Source organism: Dipodomys merriami, unplaced genomic scaffold (assembly GCF_024711535.1).
Source record: "Dipodomys merriami isolate MVZ:Mamm:240054 unplaced genomic scaffold, mDipMer1.0.p SCAF_4107, whole genome shotgun sequence".
NCBI classification, from domain to species: Eukaryota; Metazoa; Chordata; class Mammalia; order Rodentia; family Heteromyidae; genus Dipodomys; species Dipodomys merriami.
In genome coordinates, this window is record NW_027205724.1 from 1,126 (window position 1) to 12,707 (window position 11,582).

The 11,582-nt window shown below is 39.1% G+C and overlaps 1 protein-coding gene across 1 annotated transcript; it reads left to right on the plus strand.

Moving 5' to 3' along the window:
• Window positions 1-1,693: 1,693 nt before the first annotated feature.
• LOC138807112 (nucleoporin NDC1-like) lies at window positions 1,694-11,156 on the plus strand. Its single transcript, XM_069992683.1, has 6 exons — window positions 1,694-1,844; window positions 2,962-3,054; window positions 5,941-6,022; window positions 8,311-8,466; window positions 10,653-10,898; window positions 10,994-11,156. The coding sequence occupies exons 1-6, from the start codon at window positions 1,797-1,799 to the stop codon at window positions 11,116-11,118; spliced, it is 750 nt and encodes a 249-aa protein (XP_069848784.1). The 5' UTR covers window positions 1,694-1,796; the 3' UTR covers window positions 11,119-11,156.
• The last annotated feature ends 426 nt before the right edge of the window (window positions 11,157-11,582 follow it).

Sequence of the window (11,582 nt, forward strand, 5' to 3'; positions counted from 1 at the left end):
CTTTGTTTACCCTTCACCTCCCTTCCCAGCCTCCCCCCTCCCCCCTGTCCCTTAGCTCTTCAGCTCAAGGCGAGCGCTCTACCACTTGAGCTACAGCGCCACTTCCGGTTTTCTGGTGGTTTTATTGGAGATAGGAGTCTCACAGTCTCTCCTGCCCGGGCTGGCTTTGAACCACGATCCTCAGATCTCAGCCTCTGAGTAGCTAGGATTACAGGCGTGAGCCACCAGCGCCTGACTCCTAGCTAATTTTTTTAACCTAGGCTTAACTGTTAGATGTGAAATCCAATACATGTGTCATTATGCTAGCCCTGATTTTGTAAACTGGGTCAACTAGAAAGAGAAAAATAATTATATTTAATAAAGATTTAGCATAGTGCTTTTGTCTTTTCACTCAAAAAATGTTCGTTTTTTGGCTGAGTGCCTAGTACTCCATCTTTTCTGAATGTCAGACACTCAGTAAATGTTTACTTAGAAATTAAACATACTAATTCCATCATTTATTGGTAACTCCTCCTCCCTCCAGTGAATGCCAACAATGTGTTGGGTACTCTGTGTAACATAAGTTGCTTTAAATCTTACACTAGCCCTAGGAGTTTGAATGGAGAGATTATACCACTATTGTATGAGTAAGGAAAATGTGGGAGGAAAATGAGGGTGGGAATGATGGAGTGATTAACCTAATTACTATGCTTACAAATGGCAGAGATTCAAAACCTGATTTTCATAGTTGCTGGTTGTGTGATTGTAAGACTTAGGGTTTTGTTAATTGTTCTATTCGAAGTTTGGTAATGTATCAGCTTGTAGTTTTTTGTTTTTTGTTTTTAAATTCTGCTAGTTTCTCAAGTTGTTTAAAAAACAGAATTGTTTAGTAGGGTGTACTTCTAACCATTTTAAAACTATAGGCTATACAGGTAAAGTTGAAATCTGGCTCTGGAGGGGTCCTAATCATTTTTGGTTTTTGTTGTTGTTCTGAGGCAATCTTGTTATGTAACCTAAACTGGCCTGCACTCAGGATCTTCCTGCCTCTCCCTCCCCAGCGTGGGATCACAGGCATGAGTCATTGTGTCCAGCTTTTTTGTCATGTTATATAGTTTTTTTGTTTTTTTGTCGATCATGGGGTTTGAACTCTGGGCCCAGGTGCTGTCCCTGAGCTATTCAGCTCGAGGTGAGTACTCTACCCCTTGAATCCCAGCCACTGCCAGTTTTTTGGTAGTTAATTGGAGATAAGAGTCTCAGGGACATTCCTGCCCGGGCTGGCTTTGAACCACGATCCTCAGATCTCAGCCTCTTGAGTAGCTAGGATTATAAGAGTGAGCCACCAGTATCTGGCATTATATGGTTTTAAAGTATTAAATTACTACAAAGCAGCAACAATAAACTTTGATTTAGTCAAAGTAGTTAGGCATATAGACTTGACTCATTCTTCCACAGTAAATGGCAGTGAAGATTTGGATCATAGGAAATTAGGATAGTTCAGGTCTACACTTCACCTAAGATGTCCCCTAGGGACACCTAAGAAAGTACTAAGGAAATACCTATTGTAATAACCATTATTTAGAAATAGGATTTGTTGGAAGTGGAGCTTTGGCTCAAGTGGTAGAACACTAGAGGCAGTGCCCATGCCCTGAGTTCATGCCCCAGGAAAGGAAGGAAGTTCAGTGTAGAGTCCCAAGTCTGTTAAATTAACTGGTACATTGTGCATTCACAGGCACTTTCACAGGCCTCTTGACACAGTAAGTGGCCTCTTGAACCTCTCATTACTCTACCATGTCTGGCTTTGTGGTGTCTTCCTCCTGATGACTTGGTACATCTCATGGATACTCTTCAAAATCTATGCCACAGAGGTTAGTACTTACTAACAAATGCTTGCCTAACATGCATGTGTTAATTTTTTGTGTGCTTTAGAGTACACAGATTTATTTTATTTATTTATTTTTTGTCAGTCGTGGGGCTTGAACTCTGGGCTTGGGCGCTATCCCTCAGCTCTTCAGCTCAAGGCAAGTGCTCTACCACTTGAGCCATAGTGCCATTCCAGATTTATTTTTTAATAAAGCATTGATCAGTGTATTGTGACAAAAGCTATATGAATTATTTTTGTTTACTTAATGTATTTTTGAGAGTCTCCCTATAATACAGGTTGGTCTCAAATGAATGGTCCTCCTTCCTCTGACTCCCAAGTACTGTGAGTTACAACATCTGGCAGATACATATCATTTATACTTTATATTTTTCTGAAGGTCAAAATTGGTATTTACTTAATGTTTGGAAATTAAACTGAATTGTATTTATATGCTTTATTTGTAGTTTGGTACTCTTTCCAAAGCTCCTGTTTCTCTATTAAGTGCATACTAGATATGCTTGAATTTTAATGCTATTACATTTTATATGCAGTTATATGCTATTAACATAATTACTATTAAGATACGATTAGGGGGCTGGGAATGTGGCTTAGTGGTAGAGTGCTTGCCTACTATTCCTCAGTACCACATAAACAGAAATGATGCTGTGGCTCAAGTGGTAGAGCACTAGCCTTGAGCAAAAAGAAACTCGAGGACAGTGCCCAGGCCCTGAGTTCGAGCCTCAGAACTGGCAGGAAAAAAGAACAAGCCAGAGTCCAGTAAAATTGGGACATTGTTGTTGTTTTTCCCCTGCTGTTTGGTTTTTTGAAAGAGTTTCACAGTGTACCTCAGGCTGGCCTTAAGTCCCATGATCCTCCTGTCTCTGCCCTAAATCCCAAATGCTGGAGTTACAGGTGTAACTAAATCCAGTCAAGATAGTACCTTTTTTTTTTTTTTTTTTATAGATACTGTATTTGGATTTATTTAGCCTTAATGTTTCTTGATTTGGCAAGGGGCCCTAATTTGGTTGTACTATCTCCTTGGTACAATTAATGCTTATTTACTGAGTAGAACAAGGTTGTAAAAATAATCATTTTTATATTCTTTGGGTTATATTCGACAGGCTCATGTGTTCCCTGTTCAGCCGCCATTTGCAGGAGACTCAGATGAATGCCTCCCGAAAGTTTTAAGTAGCAATCCTCCCCTCATCATAAAGGTACTAAAACTGTTCCTTTTGTATCTTTACACTGTTAGCTATAACTGACAAACTTAGTATTTAGCATAGTTATATATTTAGAGATAATTTTTGAAGGCCTAGAATATTCTGTTACTGGTGTAAAACTGGCTGGGGGTGTGGCTCAAGTAGTAGAGCTCTTACATAGAAAGCATAAAGTTCTGAGTTTACCTCACTCTCTAGTCCTGTCACCCCCTCCCTGGCCAAATCAACTACTTGCTAGTGCTGTTTGTATTTTCAGTTTTAATTTTAAGTAACTAAAATGCCAATGTAAAGTGAGGAGTATGTATAAGACAGCTAATTTTTCTCTTGTTTTGAAACAGGATGTCACCATAGTTGGCTCTTAACTCATGGGTTAAAGCTGTTCTTCTGCCTCAGTCTCCCAAATAGCTGAAATTATGAGTGTGCACCACTACTCCTAGCCAAGCTAGCTAATTCTGTATTTAGAAAAGAAGCGCAAATATTTCCCAGCATGAGATTATAGTTATATAGTTACAGCCAACTAAATGCATTAGTTTCACAGCCTGTTCCTGGTAGCAAAGCATGTACCACCATACCCAGTTTTCATAGTCTGTTAAAAAAGAATTGAAACGGAAGTGGCGCTGTGGCTCAAGTGGTAAAGCACTCGCCTTGAGCTGAAGAGCTGAGGGACAGCGCCCAGGCCCAGAGTTCAAGCCCCACGACCGACCAAAAAAAAAAAAAAGAATTGAAACAACTGGGTGCTTGTGGTTCATGCCTGTAATCCTATCTACACAGGAGGCTGAGATTTGAGGATTTGTTTGAAGGCACCTGGGCTGGAAAGTCCATGAGACTTTATTTCCTATTAACCACAAAAAAGCTAGAAGTGGAACTGCAGCTCAAATGTTAGAATGCCATCATTGAGTGAAAAAGGGGACAGCATTCAGGCCCTGAGTTCAAGCCCCATATTGATGTGCGCGTGCGCACATCACACATACACACACACACACACACACACACACACACACACACACACACACACACACACACACACACACACACACAGAGAGAGAGAGAGAGAGAGAGAGAGAGAGAGAGAGAGAGAGAGAGAGAGAGAGAGAGAGAGATAAACAGAAAATGGTTGGAACTTAAAGTTTGGATCAGTCTAGAGAAGCTTTAAACAAATAAGAAAATGAACTACTGAGGCTCTAATTACCTTTCTTTTAGGCCAGTCCTGAGACTTGAACTCAGGACATGGGTGCTGTCCCTGAGCCTCTTTGTGCTCAAGGACATTGATCTACCACTTGAGCCACAGCACCACTTCTGGCTTTTTCTGAGTAGTTTATTGGAGATAAGAGTCTCATGGACTTTCTTGCCTGGGCTGGCTTTGAACTGTGATCCTCAGATCTCAGTACTTAAGATTACATGAGCCACCAGCACCGCGCTCTAATTACCTTTAAATATGAATTGTGACCAATTTTTTAAACTTTTTTTATTATTATATCTTTAAGTAGTTGTACAAAGAAGTTCCCATTCTACAAAACAGTATATGAGTATAAGGTGTCTGACAACATTGTCACCCATCACTCCTAACCCATCCCTTCTTTCACTTTTTTTTTTAATTGAGATTAGTTGATTACATAAATTTCACATATTTCCTAGTATTGTGGAATAGTGATACTTAGTTAAAGTCACAAACATTTTAACCTTCACAAGGCAAATTGTCATTATCAGGGTCTATAAAGTTTGTGAATTCTATGAGCTTTGGCAATACAAATTATTTTTTCTACATCAGGTGATGATTACATTTCTTTTCTTTTGCTTAGTGTAGGCTGTTACCTCTTTGCCTCTCATTGCTCCCTTCCCATTGCTGTCTTTGGGTTGCTTAGTTCTTTTTCTTCTATGTCCAGTGCAGCTGATGGGCCCCTTTGTTGTATATTGTTCTGTTTCCCACTTATTCTGTTCCTCCTTCTGGCCTCCCTCCGTTGCGTGCATATATCTATCATATATGTGGTGACCAATTTGTTAAATTAACTTAGATTCATATATTCATTTGATAACTCACTGAATGTTTTTAGAGGGAGGGAGACAGTCATTGCTAGTTGCTGTGGGTAGGATGATTAGGAGGACTTTGTATAGCCTAACAGAAAAGGCAGGCAGATGCATAATTAAAATTCACTCTGGCCAGTAAGTGGGAGCACTTATGTGCTTGTGACCAACATAAGAGCATCACAGAAAGGATTGGTAAAGAGGCTTCCCAGGAGAGAAACTGTTAGGTGTTTTCAGTAATAAAACAAACAAACAAACAAAAACCCCAAATGTGTGTCTGCTGTCTGTTAGTCACAGTGGTCAGCAGGAGGTGGTTGATGTCCTTTGGCCTCATAGTTTAGTGGGTGGAGCCAGATGAAGCAAGCAAACAGTCATTTACCATATGTGAAGTGCTACACTTGAGTGAACCAGGTGAAGTTTGAGGAAGACGTGATGTTTAAGTTTTCCACCACAAAGGTGAAAGAACACAATTAATTACGTCATTATTTGTAACTGGAGCCTACATTGGGTAGAAGGTGTAGGTAGGAAAGTACTGTGAATCTAGAAAAGGTTATGTTTCTGAAATAGTATTTCTTTTATAAAAATGTTATGAGTGGGGCTGAGGATGTGGCTTGGTTGTAGAGTGCTTGCCTAGCATGTGTGAAGCCCTGGGTTCCATTTCTCAGTACCACATCAACAGAAAAAGCTGGAAGTATGCTGTGGCTCTCGTGTCTAGAGCGCTAGCCTTAAGCAAAAGAAGCTCAGTGGAAGTGAGTTCAAGCCCCAAGACTGACAAAAGTAATGTTATGAGCCCAATACACAAATAAGATTTTTATGTTTGGAGATTAAAAATTTTAAATAATGTGTACTTTTTCCTTTTAGTATTTAGCTTTGCAGGACCTGATGTTGCTTTCTCAGTATTCTCCCTCTCGAAGACAAGAAGTTTTTAGCCTTAGCCAACCAGGTATTACTAAAAATAGACTTGATTAGATATGTATGTGCACTACTGAAAGTTTTGGGGGAGAGGTATATTGATATATTTATTAAAACATCACACATCAGAGGGTCCCTTTAATGAAATATGGACTTAAATCTTATACAGATTAAGCATTTGCATGGTTGTGAGTAAAATTTATATTACCAGGAAAAGTGTTTGTAAACTTTTATTTTTACAACTCCCTATCTTAACTTGAAACTATGTAGTAGATTGATATGTCTTCAAGAATATTTAAGTAGGAATTTTAATGCTACAAAGGGTTTTTTGTTTGTTTGTTTGTTTTTACAAAGGGTTTTAAAAGACTAGGTGGTCTAGTTTCTAGATGGTAAATATAACTCAAAGAAAATAATGGCTTGAATTAATTCATTGTCAGAATTGGAATAAAAATTTTATTTGACTGAAAGTACAGAGCTTTCTTCCTGCTGTGCTTCTCTGCTTCCCTTTTAAAAAGAGTCAGGATGTGGATTTGATGGTACAAGGATGCTCTGGGCAGTCCTGACACACTTTATCTCCATTGCCATTTCCCAAGCAGTTTAAGACTGTACTTTGCCAGTGCTATCTTGTTCTTTTTTTTTTTTTTTGGTCAGTTGTGGGGCTTGAACTCTGAACCTGGGCACTGTCCCTCAGCTCTTCAGCTTAAGGCTAGCGCTCTACCACTTAAGCCACAGCGCCACTTCTGGTTTTCTGGTAGTTAATTGGAGATAAGAGTCCTATGGACTTTCCTGCCTGGGCTGGCTTTGAACCGTGATCCTCAAATTTCAGTCTCCTGAGTAGCTAGGATTAGAGGCGTGAGCTCTCTTGTTTTTAAAGGGGAATTATTCCAGCCCCAGCCACCAATGGGAACAAGGAACCCAGTAGTTTTTTATCTTTTAATTAGCTCTACATTGTTTTGCCAAACTTGCCAATTCTCAAATTGTAAAAATATTTTCTATAGCTAAGTGTTATATGGAAATGAAATCTAGTTGTATAAAAATATGATTAATTGAAAAAGAAAAAAATAACAAAAATTAATTGTTGGGTGTCATTGGTTCATGTTTATAATTCTAGCTACTCAGGAGCATGAGATCTGAGGATGATGTTTTGAAGCTGGCCCAGGCAGAAAGTCCATGAGACTCTTAATCTCCATTTAACTACCAAAAGCTGCAAATGAAAGTCTGGCTCATATGATAGAGTGCTAATCTTGAGTGAAAGAGCTCAGGGACAGTGGCCAGGCGCTGAGTTGAAGCCCAAAGGCTGGGGGAAAAAAATAATTGAAAGCCATTTTCCTTTTTGTTTTGTGAGAAATCCAGAGCTGACACTATGAAAAATTAATAGTACTTTTCTGTCAGACTTGTATTAGGAAATCTCTATTATTTTTTCAGAGATTCAGGGAAAGTAAACAAGTTTGTATGTCCTTTGCCAGAGAATAGTGAGTCACTCCTAGAGATATTAAATTTAGGGTATATTATTAAAATTAGACTAGAATATTATTACACAGTTCCTAGTGGTACAGTACAAAATGTCTGAGGGCTGGGAGTGTGGCTTAGTCATAGAATGCTTGCCTAACATGCATAAAGCCCTAGGTTCAATTCCTTAGTACCACATACACAGAAAAAGCCAGAAGTGGTGCTGTGGTTCAAGTGTGCTAACCTTGGAACAAAAGCAGCTCAGGGACACTGCCCAGTCCCTAGGTTCAAGCCCCAGGACTGGCAAAAAAAAAAAAAAAAAAAAAAGTCTGATGGAGTATTTTGTATGGGTTTATTTGTACGTTAAATTATTTTCCTCTTAAGTTCTAAAAGGGTGAAGTGTTGTAGGAGGTGTATAGGTCAAGAGTGAATGATTCACACACAATAAGAGGAGTGTTTTCACTACTATTCCCATTACATAATAAAGCAGTTTATGTGTGTGTGTATCTATATATATATGATATAAGATATATAATCTCTTGGATACAAAGGTTTTTAGAAATCAAAAGGTAGTAAGGTAATTTGACAAAGGAGTGAGGGTACAGTTGTATGTTAAATAAGGGCAGATATATAAACTCTTTATTTCTTTAGAGATAAAATAGCAACCATTGGCTCTTATACACAGTCCAAAACCTCTAGTGAATGTCTGAAGCTCTTGACAGTATTAAACCATATATATATTGTGTTTTCTAATATGTACATACCTACAGTAAGGTTTGTAAAGTAAACACAGTAAGATTGATAGTAATAAGAAGAAAATAGAAAAATTGTGATTCTTTACATTTTAAAAACCTTACCTGGTTTTCTTAGGTGGACATCCCCACAATTGGACTGCCATTTCCAGAGAATGTTTGAATCTTTTAAATGATATGACTCAGAAACTGGTTCTGTACCAAGAAGCTGCTGCTACCAATGGGAGGCTATCTTCATCATACCCAGTAGAACCTAAGAAACTAAATTCCTCAGGTAACTTCTAGTAAGAGAGGATAAAAACATTTGTATCCTTTTTCTTAATAAATGACAGTGATTAATCTAAGATTATTAACATGAGTGTGAGGTGTATACTTTTAGGCAAGATTGAGCCAACATATAGAACGTTGCATCAAATCACCAAAAAGACATGGGTATCTTTTAGACTGAAAAAATTGTGGGTTGTGATGGCATACTGTGGTGATGAATGAGGTAAAGAAGGTAAGGCAGGAAGATAATGAGTTTGTGACCAGCCTAGGCTATATAAGCCCAGGCTAAAAGACCCTGTCTTAAAAATAAGCAATGCACAAAAGGACTGCAGGTTGTAGGTGTGGCTCAGCAATAGAGGACTTCACTACTCAGTGCAAGGTCCTGAATTAAAAAAAAAAAACAAAAACATGCTGTCTCTGAGCTTTTTTTTTTTTTTTTCCCCCCAAGGGTAGCATTCTACCATTTGAGCCACAACTCCACTTCTGGCTTTTTAGTGCTTAATTGGAATGAAGAATCTTATGGACTTTCTTGTCCAGGCTGGCTTTGAACCATAATCCTTCTGAGTAGCTAGGACTACATGTGTGACCTACTGGTACCCAGCTTGAATGTTGATAATTTCTTATAGCCAGATATTGAATCCTAGTAGAAATAATGTCCTTAGCCTTGTGCTCTAGTGTCAGGAAAGTTCCCTTGTTATACAATAGACCATAACTTGGTAGTTTTAAGGTGATAAGTTGTTGTTTTTTTGTTTTGTTTTGTTTTTGCCAGTCCTGGGGATTGAACTCAGGGCATGGGCACTGTTTCTGAGCTTCTTTTGCTCAAGGCTAGCACTCTACCACTTGAGCCACAGTGCCCCTTCTGGCCTTTTCTGTTTATGTGGTACTGAGGAATGGAACCTAGGGCTTCATGTATGCTAGGCAAGCACTCTACCACTAAGCCACATTCCTGGTCCAATTAGTTTTGTTTTCTTTTCTGAGAGAGTAAATCGAGTGTCTCATGCATGTTCAAGAAGCTCTCTACCACTGAACTACATGCAAACCTAATATAAGATGATTTTTTTTTTCTTTTAGTCAGTTGTAAGGCTTGAAATCAAGGCCTAGGTGTTGTCCCGAAGCTCTTTTCCTCAAGGCTAGCACTCTACCACTTTTTTTTTTTTTTTTGGTTGATCATGGGGCTTGAACTCTGGGCCTGGACACTGTCTCTCAGCTCTTCAGCTCAAGGCTAGTGTTCTTCCACTTGAGCCACAGTGCCACTTCCGTTTTCTGGTGGTTAATCCGAGATGAGAGTCTCTTGGACTTTCCTATCTGGGTTGGCTTTGAACTGCTATCCTCAGTTCTCAGCCTCCTGAGTAGCTAGGATTAAAGCTGTAAGCCACCGTGCCTGGCACTACTCTACCACTTTGAGCCATAGCACAACTTCTAGTCTTTGAATGGTTAGAGATAAGAATCTCACATCTGTAATCCTAGCTTCTCTAGAGGCTGAGATCTGAGGATCAAGATTCCAAGCCAGCCCAGGCAGAAAAGTTTGTGAGTCTTATCTCCAATAAACTACTCAGAAAAAGCTGGAAATGGCTCTGTGGCTCAAGTGGTTAGTGTTGAGCACAAAGAGGCTCAGGGACAGCACACAGGCCGTTAAGCCCCAGGACTAGCAAAAGAAAGTAAATTAAACCAGATATCATTGGGGTCTAACTGTTGTAGAGGCTGAGTTCTAGAAGACTGAGTTTCTAAGCCAGACCAGACAAAATATCTGGAAGACTCTAGCTCCAATTTACTAGCAAAAAGCCAGACTGAAAGTATGGTGGCCCAAGTGGTAAGAGTGCTATCTCTGAACAAGAAAGCTTATCTAGAGTACAAGGCCCTGAGTTAAGTGTTTCATGCCCAAAATAAGTGAATTGATGAGAATTCTTTCAAAATAACTTAGAGAAACTGGCCTTGAAGATCTAGATATTCATAGGGAGGGGAAAATAAATGGAGGTACACTAATCTGGCAGAAAAAGATATTTGAAAGACCACTCATTGAGTGGTCTTTAAATTGTAGAAAAAAAAATTTAGACTTTAAACCTGTCTAAAAACAATCTACGTAGCTTTAGATGTGTTAGACAAAAGAAGTGAGACACAAGAGAAGTCGAGAACCTTCATGCTAGCATGCTTGGCCTACACCACCTCTTTAACACTGCTTCTGTTCTTTTACAGAAGAAACTGCTCTTCAGACGCCAAAACCTAGCCAGATACCTCGATCATCACTACCACCATCAGCTAAAACTGCACTATTTTCTTCAAAATTATCTACACCTGATACTTCAAGTACCTTTGGGTCTCCTTTTGGCTCTAATGTGGTGAATCGAATGGCTGGGATTTTCGATGCAAACATTTGTTATACGTCATCACAAAGTCCTCTGCTAATAAGAAGAGGGCCAAGATTATGGACTTCTGCTTCTGGTGAGGAATACTTATTTCTTAAAACTTGAAATGCCCTACTTGCTCAGGACCAGACAGCCTAAGTTCTTATCTTATTTTTTTTTTTTTTTAAATAGATGAGCAAATGTCTGGATTTTCTAATCTACCTCCATGCACCTCTATTAGTGCTAATGGTAAGACAGTGAGACAACCCAATGTGATCTATTCATGGATACAGAATAAGCGTGAACAGGTAGGATAGTATGATTACAGAATTTGTATTTATTGGTATCTGTGTGTGTGTGCATGTGCATGTGTGCACACGTGCTGGACCTGGGGCTTGAACTCAGGGCCTGGGTGCTGTCCCTGAGATTGTTTTTCTCAAGGCTAGTGCTCTACCACTTGAGCCACAGTGCTACTTTTGGTTATTTCTGCATAGTTTGTTAGAAATAAGGTTCTCGTGGACTTTCCGCCTGGTCTAGCTTAAAACTGTGATTCTCTGATTTCAGCCCCCTGAGTAGCTAAGATTACAGATGTGAGCCACCAGCACCCAGCTTTACTGGTATCTTTTTAGAGCATTGAGGATTTCTGAGTAATAGAGGTGGTGAATTTGATCAAAGTAAGTTATGTATATGTGTGGAAATATCATATAAAACCCCTACACAACTAAAGTACACTAATTAAAAAAACAAAAAAAGCCTCCAAGGCTTTTACATGAGTAAATTA